The sequence below is a fragment of the Megascapheus bottae genome, chromosome 1 (genome assembly GCF_031878675.1).
Source record: "Megascapheus bottae isolate mThoBot1 chromosome 1, mThoBot2.hap1, whole genome shotgun sequence".
Lineage (NCBI taxonomy): Eukaryota > Metazoa > Chordata > Mammalia > Rodentia > Geomyidae > Megascapheus > Megascapheus bottae.
In genome coordinates, this window is record NC_143509.1 from 97,088,088 (window position 1) to 97,103,665 (window position 15,578).

The 15,578-nt window shown below is 46.2% G+C and overlaps 1 protein-coding gene across 1 annotated transcript in view; it reads left to right on the top strand.

Moving 5' to 3' along the window:
- Positions 1 to 9,528, top strand: part of Hunk (hormonally up-regulated Neu-associated kinase) — a 97,649-nt gene extending 88,121 nt beyond the window's left edge. Inside the window, exons 9-11 of the mRNA XM_090348615.1 lie at positions 1,596 to 1,646; positions 6,376 to 6,556; positions 8,270 to 9,528. Coding sequence (XP_090204741.1) covers positions 1,596 to 1,646; positions 6,376 to 6,556; positions 8,270 to 8,928 — 891 coding nt within the window. The 3' untranslated portion in view covers positions 8,929 to 9,528. The remainder of the gene's footprint in view (positions 1 to 1,595; positions 1,647 to 6,375; positions 6,557 to 8,269) is intronic.
- The last annotated feature ends 6,050 nt before the right edge of the window (positions 9,529 to 15,578 follow it).

Genomic DNA, 15,578 nt, shown 5'->3' on the forward strand with positions numbered 1-15,578 from the left:
GATTACAATTCTATGATTTTTAAGACATTCTTCAACTGGAAGAGTATAGCAGAGAATGTTATTGTTGTTGTTGTTGTTGTTTTGGTCCAGTGCTGGGGCTTGAACTCAGCACCCCTGTGCTCTCACTAACTATTTTGCTCAAGGTTCATGTTCTATCACGTGAGCCGTCCCTCCACTTCTAGCTTTTTGTTGGTTTGTTGGAGAGAAGTCTCAGATTTTTCTGTGCAGGCTGGCTTTGAACCTGAATTCTCAGATCTCAGCCTCCTGAATAGCTAAGGTTATGAGTTACCAGCACCCAGCCAGAAAATGTATTTGTGAAAGTGAGACTTGTGTCTTACCTAGAAATATCTATAGATGGGTCTGAGGCGTCTTCTTCGTGACCATGAGAATCGAGAGCGGGTACCCATCATTTTTTAACTATTAAAGCCACACAGGGTATAAAGCCATTTTTGTTCAGATCTCTTGAAAAGGTAATGTTGGTCTCTACCAAAATGTAAAATAGAAGTAGGACAAGGTCTTCTGTGTGATACGAAGTACTGCTTTGGAATTAGGAAGGAAATGTGGCATAGAAAAAGCAGGAGACTGGATTAGTCTGCTCCAGCTGCTGTACCCAATACCACAACTGGGCAGGAATCTGGGCTCTTGGTTGTTCTGGTGCTGACATCAAAGATCCAGGCTCAGCAAGACCCGTTTCTCCTCAGGCTGTGAGTGGAATCTGCTGCTGGTTCTACTGTGGGTCGAGGTGATGCTTGGTTTGTAGACCGGTGACCTCATAGATACCATTCTTGTGGGCACACTGTATTCACACTTCACCTCTTGGCAGACCTCTGTCTAGTGGATTCAGGCCCACCGCAGTAACCTCAGGTTAACTCACTCACTTCAGTATAAAGACCTTGTCTGCAAATAAGGACACATTCTGAGGTGTCCTGAGGATTCCAGCTTCAATATACGCCATAAGGGAATCTGAATACACTTACCACAGGGAACATAGCTGAAAGGTAAATACTTAAATGTTTGCTTTATGTCTTATTTTAAAATCTTATGCAAGTATAGACAGCTGAGAGTTTGTCCTAGTGGTAGAGTGCTTACCTAGCATGCATGAAGACCCGGGTTTGATTCCTCAGTGCCACATACATCGAAAAAAGCCAGAAGTGGTACTGTGGCTCAAGTGGTGGTGCTCTAGCCTTGAGAAAGCCCAAGGAGAGTGCTCAGGCCCTGAGTTCAAGCCCCAGGACTGGCAAAAAAAAAATTATACAAGTATAGAATTGGTTCAAGCAATGTGGGAGGCTGGAAATGGGAGTGATGGTTTCTTCGTGGGGCAGAGAGGCTGGAGAAGGCCTGAGGGGAGTCTCGCGGGCGCCCGCTGGGCTCTGGGGCCTGATGTGATGATGTGGTTCTAGTCACATGGCGATCTCGCTGTTTGCTTGTCTTTAGGATGCTCTTCTCTTCTGAATCTTCATGTTTAACCAGACTTACTTACAAAATCTGAAAGGAATCACTTCAGCACAAGCTGCAGGAGAATTCGTGGGGATAAAGTTTAGGAATGAAGGAGCAGGGTGGCTTCTTGAATTATTGAAATATACTGCTTTTCACAGGCCTCGCTGGATACCTGGACAAGAGATTTTGAACTCCATGCTGCTGTGCAGGTGAGGACTTGAACAGAAAAAGAGAGAGAGACTGCCAAAGAGATTGATATGGGAGGGAGGGTTAACTCAGGACCTGCATGCTGTCCCTGAGCTTCTCAATGCTTCTTGAGCACAGTTCCACCTCTCCCCCCTCCCTCGCCCAGTAATTTATTGGATAAGGTCTCCCAGATTTTCCTATCCAGGCCAGCTTTAAACTCTGATCCTCCAATCTCATCCTTCTAAGTAGCTAGAATTACAGACATGAGACTCCAGCATGGGGTTGAGAGCGTGGCAAGTCCAAGCTCTGCAGAGCAGGCCAGCGGGCCCAAAACCGAGTTGTCACTGTTGGTCCAAGTCTACAATGCATTCAGAGTCAGAATTAGTTTTCTAAAGCCCTGAAAACAAACAACACATGTGCCGTGTGTATCCTCACAGAGCTGAAAAGGTGCACACTTTTGTTTATGGATGGAAAACACTTCCGGTTGACATTCCTTGCTCACCAGCCAGTAACAGTGAGCCAGGAAGGGAGTCTGCATTTCTCTATTTCTAGACTACTGGCTTGTGTCCCAGCAGCTGCTGCCATTATCTAAGAGGCTGCCAGAGCAGATAGTTGAGAACCCATCTCTTCCCCGAAGCCAAGGCAATCATCAACACGCTGCTACTTCTCCTTTGATGGCTAGAGGAGTTTAGGGTAGGCCCAGGGCAGGCATGATGGCATGTGTATAATTCCAGCTACTCAGGAGGGGTGGGGTAGGAAGGTCACAGTTTGAGTATAGGCCTAAGCAAAGTTAGTAAGACTGTATATCAGAAATAAACTTAAAAAAGCAAAGTGGACTGAGAGCTCAAGTGGTAGAGCCCTATTCACTCTCTAGTGCCACCCGCACCCACATCTATACCCACACATACACATGCGCACATACGTGATAGGGCAGGGAGCGAGGGAGGGAGTGGGGGAGGAAAAGAAGGAAGGAAAGAAGGAAGAAAAGAAGGAAAAAGAGATAGTAACAAAGAAAGAAGTTCTCAGAGCAGAGCTTAAACTTGTTCCTTAGCTCTCAGGCCCTCATGTGTGGCAGGGACACTGGAAGGCCAGGACCCTGTGGATAACACAGGTAGCAGCATTGAGCATGGGCACGTGCCCTTACAGAGCAGAGTGTGATCTGTCTTGCCGAAGACCTTTTTCTGTTACGTAAGGCGGCTGAGCAACTGGCTCCTTAGGAAATTTCTTTGGGAAAAAATAGGCCATGCAAATGAGAAGGTAGAATGGGGTGATCATTTGCGCTTTGGTAATGTGTGCTTGGAGGGTAATGACATCAGCTGATTATAAACAACCCCCTTTCCTCCCAGCTGTTGACCCTGCTTCTCAGGTTGGGCAAGGTTTTACCCTTCAGAGAATGAGTGGTCTGGAGCCAGTTCTAGGCTGAAAAGGACCCTGGGATGAATCACAATAAAGATAGTCTTCATGGAGTTTTCTGCAACTTTCAGTCAAGCAGTAAAGTGAAATTTCATTTTCTTCTGCTGCTAGAGAGGGCTTTCTGGTTGTTGCCAAATACCCCTTGGTTGATTAGAGGAAAAATTGGTCATATAGGCTAACCTTGGTATCCTTGGTATTTCTAACTTTGTGCCTTATATGCACTGTGTGTGTGTGTGTGTGTGTGTGTGTGTACACAGACACATATTCTAGTCATGGAGCTTGAACTCAGGGCCTCATGATCTTGCCTAGCTTTTTTTGTCACAAGGCTAGCGCTATACCACAGCTCCACTTCCAGCTTTTTTCTGTTTAATTGGAGATAAGAAGTTCTTGGTTTTCTTACCTGAACTGACTTCAAATTGGGATCCTCTGATTTCAGCCTCTTGAGTAGCTAGGATTACAGATGTGAACCATTGATACCCAGGGTACATCCCTTAATGCTACTTAATTCAGTCTGAGAGAAATTTTGTGATTTGACCTTTAAGCATTTGAGACCCTAAGGAGGGATGGGAGGGAGTTGACATGGATCCCTGTGGCTGCTGGCAGCTCGCTAAGCATGATGGTTACAGAACAGCTTGAAAGAATGTTGCTGTGACTTTCCTTTTAATCCCCAGAAGGGGTGAATACAATTTGATCTTTATTAAAAAAAATCAATATTGTTTTAAAATGCATCACAGAGGTACAGTTGGCTCTTGTACTATTAAAGATGTTGACAGAGAAATGGTAACATACATAAAAAATATAGAAAACTGCAAAAGGAAGGAAGTCTGCTAGACTTTTAGAACAGACCGTTCATACCCTCTTGAATGCTTTAGATGTATCATTGTGAGTGTGTGTGTGTGTGTGTGTGTTGTCAAAGCTCATATTTCTACACTTTAGACAAAGTGGTTCCTTACTTTCATGGAAACAATGTAGCAGAAAACAGCTTAAAGTTGTTACTGTCTCATGTTAGAGTACATAGTTCCCATTGTAGCATATCAGACTTTTTTTTCTTTGCTGGCATGGATTACCTGAGTCTGGGCAATTTACAAAGAACAGAGACTTGTTTCTACAATTCTAGATGTTTTGAAGTCCAAAAGCATGCCACTGGCCTCTGGGCAGGGTCTTGTGTTTCGTTCTAACCTGATGGAAGGTAGTTCATGGTTAGGAAGTACCTGAGAGTCAGAGAACAATGGCTAACCTCATCCTTCCAGTGAGGGGCTTCCTCCCATGACTACTAACCCAAGCCTAAGGTGGCTGGTTCACGCTGGGACACCCATCCATTCAGGTCGGTGATCCTCTTATGACCTGTTACCTTTGAAAGGTCTCATCTCATCCTTTTTTTCTTTCTGTTTCTTTGCCCCCTTTCCTTTTCTCTTTCTCTTCCTCCTTCTTTCTTTTTCTTCTCCATCCTTCCTTTTCTTTTGTTTGTTGTTATTTTTTTCCTTCTGAGACAAGTACATATACCACTCTGCTTAGGCTAATCTGACACTCAGTATCTTCTGAGTGCTGGGATCACGAGCATGCACTACCACGCCTGGTGGTAAAGGGCCCACCTCATACGCGGTTACAACAGCAAGCCACCCCACCAGCAGATAACCTGGAGCATTCTGCCTTGTGCCTCACATTCAGATCACCTTCCAGGGGCCAGGCTGACGTATGCTCCTTACCCTTCCTTGCCCCAGCCACTCAGGTCTGCTCTTTCTCTTCTCCAGTACTGCCTGACACCCACTCGCAGGCTTTTGGGGCCATGTACAAGTCAAGTATCCATAATTCTGACTTCAGATCTGTGGAAGTCTTGAGTTTTCAGCCTGCTTCTCTAAATTGTTTAACCTCCCAGACTGTGTGCTCCCTTGTAAAGGGACCAATGCCTACTGCAATTTGGTGGGCCCTGTGTGCCATGCAGTTGCTGCCGCTGTTTTCCTCATTTGTGGGTGTGGCAGGAGTCTGAGGAAGCACTGCCTCTGTTTCATCCCACTTTGCCCCTTGACTAGGAACAGGCAACTGGCTCCGGTATAGCCCTCCCCGCCCCCCCCCCAACCTACCATTGCTTCCCTGTGCTTTTCCACTCACACGCTGGACACAGTGAGTCACGCTCTTCAAAAGCATCAAGCATTCTTGTTGGGAGGGCACTTTTACAGAAGTGCAAAGAGATGTTTCTTCGGGAAGCTTTTCAGCTATGTAAATGAAAAATAGATGAACTCTTGAGTTGCATATAATCTTCAAAATGGAAGGTAAAAAAAAAAAAAACAAAAATGTGGATGGCTGCCTCTTTCCCTCAGCCAGGCCCAGGTCATGCTCTATCTGTTGTTCATGGTAAATTTCAAGTATTGTCTGCAGGCCAGAGAAAGAATTTCTGTTCATGGCATTCCACCCTTGCCAGAGATATGAACTCAGCTAATCTGAACTCTATTTAGTGTCCACTGACCTTTTCTTTAATGTTAATTTCAATGGCTACTTCTTATGCTTTTTCAAAGTGCCTGGCTTTATGCCAAGGTAGTGGGGTTGAAGATATATCAGTAGTGCCAAGTTTTCTCCTATCAGATTCATTATAATCTAGTTAAAGAAAGATAAATTTCACAACAAAGTCAGGCATGCATGCTTGTTGAGTTTTAGTCCTATAAGGAAGTGCTTCCCTGCCTAGAGAGTACAAAGCACCAGAAATCCACAGGGAACTGCTCCGAGCTCTGGGCTGCCCTATTCAGTTGTGCAGGGCCCCTTGGCCTGGCAGAACAGAAGCTGTGATGTTTGGAGGCCAGGAGCTACATCTCAGGTTGCAAAGCCCCACTGAGGGTAGGATTCCCAGGTCACTACTTTATTTGTTGTTTGTTTGAGACAGAATGTTATGTATCCCAAGCTAGTTTCAAACTTGGAATTCTGCTTCCACTTCTCTGGTTGCTGGGATGAAGATCAATGTGCCTTCCCTGGCTAGGTACCGCTTTAAATGTATATGATAGGTTTGTAAAAGGCCTTATCTGCTTCACTTTGGTTTGCTCAGCTCAGTTCAAAATAACTGACCCCTAGGGGAGACTTGGCCTGTGTTGGAAACCCTTGAAGCGATGCTTTGCTGTATGAGACAGCCGAGGCCGGCTTGTCAGCTACGCGGAGCAAGAGCAGGGCTCTTTGGAGCTTGTGCCTGGGCTCAGCTCCTCCCTCGTGTGGTACCTGCTGTCAGGCATGGTTCATGGAGAGCATGCAGAGTCGTAAAGCTAGAACTCCTCTGACCTGATGACTTTCCAGAGAGCAAGCTCATCATCCATTCCCATGTGTGGCTCAGTATATGTGTTTGCTTCTGATTTGAAGGATAAGAAACCCAAAGAACAAGAAAAGAGAGGGGATTTTCTTCACCGACCTTTTTCCAAGAAGTTGGATAAGAACCTGCCCTCCCACAAACAGCCCCCCACCTCCCTCATCACGCAGATTCAGAACACCAAAGCCCTGCTGAAGGACCGGAAGGCCTCCAAGTCTGCCTTCCCTGACAAAGGTGGGTGTCCTGGGACAGGCAGGGGAGGCTGTGGAAAGGAGAGAACTCCCCAGACTCTGACTGGATGCACAGGGGAGAAAACACCAAGAGAAAAGACAGCCAAGGCTGGGCATCCTGATACACATGTGGGCATCGAAGGACAGACAGTTCTTGTTCCCGAGATGCTGGGAGAGATGCCATTGTTCAGTTCGTTTTTTTGTGATGTGAAGAAGCAGGGCTTTTAGAGAAAGGGCCATGTCCATCTGAGGTCAGCTCGGGCTGGCCAGGCAGTTAGTAAGACTGGACAGTGGCCACTCTGTCCCCATGTGGCCCAGAACAGCTCGCCTTCCTGGGTGCAGAATACCTAGCACATACTGATGAGGGACTGCCCACATGTCCACCAGAGTGCTGGACACATTAGGCATTCAGGAAATTTTACTTCCTTTCACATCTGCTGCCTGAACAGATTTATTTTGGTGTCTCTGTTTATTTATGTAGGCAAGGAAGAGTCTAGTGCCCTCAGCTGCTCCCAGAATCACGCACAGTGGGCAGCTGCTTGCTCCTGCAGCTGGGCCTTGAGGGAGCCTAGAAAATAAAACCCACAGGAAAAGCAATCTGTGACTGATTCCATATGAGCTTCACTTTTATTTCCCTCAACTCCAGATCTGTAAAGGGAATTCCCCTCTCCTTCCCGATGCTGTTGGTAAACCTGAACTCTGGCCTGCACCCAGTTGAGGTAGAAGTCATGCAAACTGGGTGGTTGCCTGAACTGTGTGGATGAACCCCCTCTGCTCAGATAGGTCTCTGCAAGTTCAAAGTTCAAGAGAGGAGTGGGGGGAGGGAGCTACCGTGTGATGCTAGTTGGAAGTGAAGATGAGAGGCAGGGAGAGAAGGAGATGCAGAGAATCAGCTACAAGATGAAAATGGCTATGAAGTTTGATTGCATGATACGAATATATTTCACTGAATTATGTATAAAAATGGTGACAACAGTCAAATCCTGCTCTGTATGTTTTACCATGGTTTGTTTCAAACAAAGACAAAACCACACTTCTCTCCCTGAGGGATGCAGTTCTTGCAGGGCAGCAGCTGAAGGAGCAGATTAGCAGATGGTCAGTAAGGTGGGCTTGGAATACTTGCAGGATTGAATAAATGTCCTGTTCAGTACATGGCCCTTTTTACTCTAGAACTATCTGTAAATTATTTTTATTAGCATACATTAATTGTACAAAGCAGTATTTTATTGTGACTTTCATACATGCGCATAATATACTATGATCATATTCACTCCCTATAGTCTAGAATGTGTGTGTGTGTGTGAGAGAGACAGAGAGAGAGAGAGAGAGAGAGAGAGAGAGAGAACACCACCACACCTCCACTCCCCGCTTTTGGTGTCACTTTCTTGCCTGTGCTGCCTTTGACCCATGGTCCTCAGGTCTCAGCCTCCTAAATAGCTGGCATTACACCAGCTCCTGGTTTATAATCTAGAATGTTAAGAAACCAAAAGGAGAGCAAATGTTCAGCTTTGTTCCTGTCCAGCCTTCTGTCCATCCTAGAAAGCCCATCAGGCCCTGTTAAGGGACCTAGGTTACCATAGCTGACTCTTTCCTCCAGGAGCTGTGGCTGTTTCGTGTCTTGCTTCTGTGGTCCTCCACTGGGCCCCTGTCTCACCAAGCTGGCTATCAGTGCAGGCAGAGGCCATCATCCTGATTTCCTCTATCTCTTGGTATGCAGATTCGTTTGGCTGCCGCAATATTTTCCGCAAAACCTCTGATTCCAGTTGTGTGGCCTCATCCTCTATGGAGTTCATCCCGGTCCTGCCTCCCAGGACCCCCAGGATTGTGAAGAAAGCAGAGCCCCAGCAGCCAGGGCCTGGCAGTGCTGGCGTCCTTACCAAGGAAGACCCCCTGATGCTCGATATGGTGCGTTCCTTTGAGTCTGTCGATCGCGACGACCACATAGAACTGCTGTCTCCTTCTCACCACTACAGGATCCTGAACTCCCCTGTCAGCTTGGCCCACAGGAATCCCAGCGACAGGACACTCTCTCCAGGGCTCTTATCTGGAAGTATGTCACCTCTCCAGACCCCATTGCATTCTACTCTGGTCTCCTTTGCTCAAGAAGACAAGAGCGGCCCCCCAAAAGAGGAAGGGCTGTGTTCCCCACCTCCCATTCCCAGTAGCGGCCCTGTGCAGCCCCTGGGGAGTCCCAACTGCGTGAAGAGCAGAGGCAGGTTTCCGATGATGGGCATTGGACAGATGCTGAGGAAGCGACATCAGAGCCTGCAGCCCTCCGCGGAGAGGTCCCTGGAGCCCAGCATGCCCCCACTGCAGCCCACCGGCCCCAGCAGCCTTTCCTTTGACACGGCTGATGGAGTCAAAGGCCAGTGTTAACCTGAGTCTGTGGGGTTCTGGGACAGCAACAGACCCAAGAGAGCGTGAGCAGTCGGGAGACCTCATGGGAGCTTCCTTTAGAGCCTCAACCCTAGTATGAACCAGCTGAAGTGCATGGCCCCAGCATCTGCACAAACCAGCCTTTCCACACACGTCCCCAAAGTCACTGGGAGGCTGGGGAGTGGGGGCCACCACTTCCAAGCTGAGACTCCTCATCCCGCTGCCTCCCTCACCCCCATGCTGGGCTAAGGGTTGAAAATCCCACTGACCTTCTGGGTCCCTTGGATCTACAGATTGTTACCCCACCTTTCTTTCTTTCCTCTGTGTTATGCACCTGCCTCTTTGCGGACTCCTCTGTTCAGCAGTCAGTCATGGGGCCAACAGCACCCCAAGCTTATTCATCCTGGCCAGAATTCCCTCTGAAGAAGGCACCGTGTGGCCCTGCTTTCCAAACAGCAAACCCCTGGAGCCCAGCCAAGCAGGGGCAAGAAGCCCAGAGGAAGAACCTCAGACAGTGGTGGAATCCGATGGAAGGGAACTGAAGGAAAGACTGAGGGAAACATTTGTTCCCAAGCTGAGCTTTAGCAGACTCACTTTCCTCCCTCCCTCCTTCCTTTCTTTCTTTCTTTCTTCCTTTCTTTCTTTCTTTCTTTCTTTCTGTTGAAACTTGTTGAAAGATGATTTTATCCAAAGAGATTTCTTTTTTGTTTTCTTTCTGTGTTAAATTGAGTAAGATTATTCTCTAGAACCTAGATGGGGAGATTAAGAGCACTTCCACCAAATTCATGTGTTCACAAGAAGCTGGTTCGGGTGTTGTTTGTAGTGCTGTGCCAAAAGCCAGGATCCCCGCCACCCTGTGTTTATCTCATTGCATCAACAGAGCCTTGATCCCTCCAGAAGGTGGAAAGCACAGCTACAGTTGGTTCCTTAAGGAAGAAAAGGGTGTTGCAGCAGAATCTGAGTGGTATGAAGTGGACACAACTTCCAGCTCCCCAGGAATGAATGTGAGCTGCAATTCAGGTGGTTTGCTGTGAACCATGGACCGGCTTGCCCCTCACAGAACTCAAGTTCACGTACACCAAGTATCTTCCTCAACAAAAGCTGTGTGTCCTGACTTTCAGTCCATGTGTTATTTCCACCCTTTTGCCAAGGATTGAACCAAAGATGCGTCTCCAGTTTTGTGACTGTACTGTCTGCATGTGTATGTTTTGTGGCTTCTAGTGTTACCTGACTGTGTTCAGCTGGACAGCCCACTGGGGGCTGCCTCCCTGGCATCTGGAAGCGGGTACTCAGTCATGAGCAGAATTGCAAGAAGGGAAAGACCTGGCCCAGGTTGTATAGTTGTTAGTTCAGGAAACAAGTTACAGTACAACCTGGACTCTTTGACTTTTGTCTAGTGTGGGTGTGAGTGACCACTGCTGTGGTCCCTTCAGAGCAGTCATCTGGTCCATCAATCCCAACGTGGACCAAGTCCCTTCTATTGTACATAAAGCTAGCCTTCACCTCCCTGGAAGCCAGAGAAGAGAGAGATGTGATTTTTACCTTTTCTCAGTTACCATTTAAGACTTTCTTAGATTCATCCCAGCTGACTGGATGTGGTAAGGACAGGCCTCTGGGCGGTTCTGGAAGCCACTGAGATGCCTCTATCCCAGCTGATTATGGGGCTGCCTGACCCTTTTGGAGGGATTCACCCCAGATCTAAAGCACACCAAGAAGAGGGCAGTCTCCTGCTAATACTCCTTTATGTGACTTCAGTCTGGGTTCCAGAATGTACCATTGAAAAATAAGAGCTTTTGAAGAATCATCTGGCCAGACACTCTCTGCATTGAACATGAGATGTTCGATTTGGGGTGGGTGGAGAATTCTTTTTTTTATACATATAGCTTCCAACTGTTCCTTCCTGCGAGCTGGAAGGCTGTGTCCCGTGCATTGTGTTTAGTAGCTCCTGTCCTTTCCTTGCATCTGATTGTCCTCACCAGATGTGAGTGGGTGGCTCTGTGTTGCCTTTGTCTCGTGGAGAACATGGTCCCCCTCTCTTTGCACGCTTCTGGAACAGCTGCCAATACAGTACCACTAGCTGACCCTGTTTCCATTGATAACCGGGGACTCCAAACTCAGGTGTGTTCTAAACCCAGTGGAAGGGCGTGAGGGGGAGGTGAAAGAAACTGTGTTCTGGGTGTGTGTGAGCACCTGGCAGACAAATCTATGAAATCGTTTCAAATGAGAAAAGAAATGTTAAAAAACAGTCTTTATTATTTTATTATATTTATATGGGAAACTTGACTATTCCTTTGATAAGTACAAAGTGTGTTGTCTCTCCAGCCCGTGACTGTCCTGCATCAGTCTGTGCCTGTGATTTCAGTCAGCCTGTCACTAACTGACAGAAATGACCAACCATTCTGCGTGCTGAAGCCCAAAAGGAAAGACTCCATGCTAATTGTATGGTTTGGTCATAAGTAAGGATGATATTTATATCACCATTATTCAATGTATGTACTTTTATAATGACTGTGAAATACACTTTTTCTTCACTACGGCTGCTTCTTTATTTGCTGACAAATCTTAAAAACATCAGGAATGTGATAAATAGAACCATCGTTTACAATTCTTGGCCCAGGATCTGGATACAAGTGGGGGTGGAGCTTGTGGGTTTATTGGGAGAGATTTTCTGTTTTACCAGTACCAGGTATGTCGCCAAACATCTGTCTGCCTGATGTATGGGAAGTGACAGTTGGAGAGTCTGTATTCTTTCCAGTTTTGTTGAGTCAAGTCTACTCATGAGAACTGTAAATAGCCCATGACACAGGACGCAGTCCTTGTGTGAAACATGGGTTTAACCCAAGGGGAGCAGGGATGATGGAGTCTAATTTAGCTGTACAAATTGTTCCAGGAATCACTTCATTCCTAACCATTCGCAGAGTGTTTTTTGTACATATCACATTGCTTAAACCCCTTTTATGGTAAAGATTTGTAAGTTCAGTGGTGACGTAGCTGGAAAGTGGAGAGCAGATTAAGTTGTGGTTCCAACAGGTAGATTTTGTTTTTGTTTTTATCTTTGTCTTTTGGTACTGGTTCTGGAACTTGGAACTCAGGGCCTAGATTCTTATTCTCAAGGCCACAATGCTCTACCACTTGAGTTACAATGCCCTTCTGGCCTTTTCTGATTGGTTTATTGGAGGTAAGAATCTCACAGACTTTCCTGCTAGACTGGCTTCGAACTGTGATCCTCAGATCTCGATCCACAGATCTTGCTTCCTGAGAAACTAGGACTGCAGGTGTGAGCCACTCAGCGTCAGCAGATAATTTTGAGTTTGTGATAATCCAGGCTTTGCATTTTTGAGTTGCCCTCAAAATTGTACAGTTTGTTGAGATGCTGCACAATAAGCGGGGAGGGGAGAGTGATACTTGGGTTTGAACTCAGGGTTCTCCACTTGAACTATACCCACAGCCTTTTTTTTCTTGCTTTAGTTTATTTTTCTGCTAGGATATAGTACTTTTGTCCAAGATCAACCTTGAACTTGAACTTCCTGTCTCTGCTTCTCATGAAGCTGGGACCATAGGCATGAACCACCATTCGCAACTTGATTTTGCAGAACTCTGAAGCTGGTTGCGTGGATTCCTGAGTATCACAGTCTATCAAAGGTAGAGACAGACAGCTTACTTTGTGACTGTGTCTTCCTCCATTGGTCTCTAACATAGGCAGCAACTCCCGGATAGCCTTGATTTCTACTTCAGCTATTAAAAGGCTGTTGGGAGCCAAGTGCCAGTGGCTCACACCTGTAATCCTAGCTACTCAGGAGGCTGAGATCTGAGGATCGTGGTTCAAAGCCAGGCTAGAAAGTCTCATGGGCAGGAAAGTCCACGAGACTCTGATCTCCAATAAACTACTCAGAAAAGCCAGAAATGGCACTATGACTCAACTGGTAGAGCTCTAGCCTTGAGCACAAAGAGGCTCAAGGACAGCACCTAGCCCCTGAGTTCAAGCTCTAGCACTGGCACCAAAAAAAACCAAATTGAGTTTTAGTAGAGTCCATAAACAATGTGCAGAGAGCCTTACAGAGGAAGAAAGATTCAGAAAGAACATAAGGCTGCTTATTTGGCAGGGGCAGGGGGGAGGGTCTGGAAGTTTCATGGTGACGGTATTTGTTTTCTGTGTGCAGTCCTCTGCATGGGCGTGGGGAGAACCATTCAGAGCAGTACTGGGAGGCAGTTCAAGTTCATGTCATCACTTTTCAATGAAAGGAGCATGTTTCCTGAGTAGTAAATGAGAGTATTCTTTGTGGCAGCCTTTTCTTTCTTTCTTTCTTTTCTTTCTTTTTCTCAAGGGAGCTTTTCAGACATCTGGCTCCAAAGACAAACAGGGTACATATTTGTCCTTTTTTCCTGTGGATATGTTTTCAACACACCATTGAGTCTTGGATTGGATGCTTGTGGGTAAGAAGGAATGGGAAGGGGAAGGAGCTGGTGTGCAAATGATGAGGCATTTGGGGAAACCACATCTGGGAGTAGAGAATCGCCTTGATGTGGTGCACACTTGGGAATCAATTAGAACTGGGTAGTTTACAATGGGAAGGTGGTAGATTGCCAGGAAGCATTTTACATAAATGATACTGACATCCCCCGGCCTGAGCCACTTACCTTCTCTATTCAGAAGATGCGCATACACTTTGATTTCAACTTTACACTTCAACAAAACCTTAGTGTTTTTCTACACCTCTTTTCACAACCAGCTGCAAGAGGCAAGATTTCTCATCCAAAGTTGGGTGGGGAATTGGTGGCAGCTGTAAGGAAAAAGAACACCCTGTACCCTCCTTCCTCAGTGGGCGCTCTCACCTGCCCACCAGTTTGGAAAAGAGACTGGGGTGTTTACCTTCCCAACATACTACAGTCCAAATCTTGGTTGACCATTAGTAAAGATTTGTTTACTATACAATGTGTGTGTGTGTGTGTGTGTGTGTGTGTGTGTGTGTGTGTGTGTGTTTGAACTCAAAGCCTCATGCTCACCTATAACCTTTTCACTCTGGGCTTTTTCTCAACCACTCGAGCCATTCTTCCACTTCCAGCCTTTTGCAGATGATGGGAGATAAGAGACATTTCCTACCCAACTTGGCTTTGAACCCTGATGCTTAAGTAGCAGCCTCCTGTATAGCTAGTATTGTAGACAGGAAGTGCAAGCACCCAGCTTCCTCCACATATTTTAATGAGGCTGTGAGTCCAGAGCAACTGTCCTCCACAAGGTAAGTCCACAGTTCCTTTGGTTGACGGCTCCATCTATTCAGAATTGAGCCAGGAAAAGAGAACTTCCACAGCCCTTGAGAGCTCTGTGAAGGCTATGTCACATGATGTCACTGCCCTCTGCCTCCAGCTACTCTTTTAGCCTTGCTTATGAGCATAAGACCAGGGTATCGGGGGAGCATGTGGTCATCTGAGGTCCAGTTAATGTTTCAGATACCTTAAAAAGGTATAGATGCTGTCTTTTAAGGTTACATAGAGCTGAACCTAGTGATACATGCTTCTATTCCCAGTAGTTGAGAGGCTGGGGCAGGAAAATCTTGAGGTCAAGGCCAGACCCAGCTACATAATAACCTTGTCTGAGAAATCAAAAATAAATAACTGTCCCCTAAAGTTGGACTAGCATTGTCCCCTTATTACACAACTACAGTACCTCTTAGTGGGCAAAGTGTCTATTTTATTTCTTTCCTTTTAGTAGCACACAGGAGTTTTAATTTGACATGTCACTTGCGAGAACAGTGAGTCTATCAATGCCATCCCTCTCCATCATTCTCACCCATCTCTCCCAACCCCACTGAACCCCTCAATATACCCAGCTCTGTTCACATATGTACGTTGACTATTAAGACCTGCTTTTTCTGGATTAGAGGATCCACATTGGTTATTTGTAATTTCATTTAATTTAAAGGAGACCTTTTAGGCTGAATCGTTCCCCTCAAACAAATATGTTGAAGCTCTAATCCCCAGAGCTTTATAATGTGGCCCTGTTTAAAGATAGGACACTTAAAGAATAAATTCAATGAGGCCATTAGGGTGAGACCTATTTAATCTGAGCAGTGTGCATATTTAAAAAGGTGACAAAGGGACACAGGCAGAGGAAAGAACATGTGAGGACACAGCTCGCGTGTGGCCATCTGCCAGCCGAGGAGAGAGGCCTCAGGGACTCAGCCCTGCCAACACCTTCATCTCACTCCAGCCTCCAGGACTGGGAGCAAAGAAATGTCTGTTTTTGAAGCCAACCTGGTAGATTCACATGGGAGAGGTCCAAGTAGTAATATTTGTATGATCTTCAAACCTTAGGAATTTTGTCTCATCTGAGGACTCCATTGACCCTCTCCTTACAATGAACTCAGGAAGTTCCCTTCTGCAGAGTGAAATTGCACCTCCTCTGTGTGTCCCCTTGCTGTGGCGCTCACAGTATTGAACTTACATCCTTTGGGTAAAGACCCAATAGTTGATGCTCCAGTTTTGAGGATTGCCACGCAGCTAGTGGTGTGCTCTGCTTTGCTTTGTTTTGATGATTTCTAGTTGAGCATAGCTTTTGTTATTGTTTCACAACCATTAAAAAATAGGAAATCCAGGTGGGAGGGAAATGGGGACCATGTCATGAGAAAGGGTATCAATGTTTGTGAAGTAAT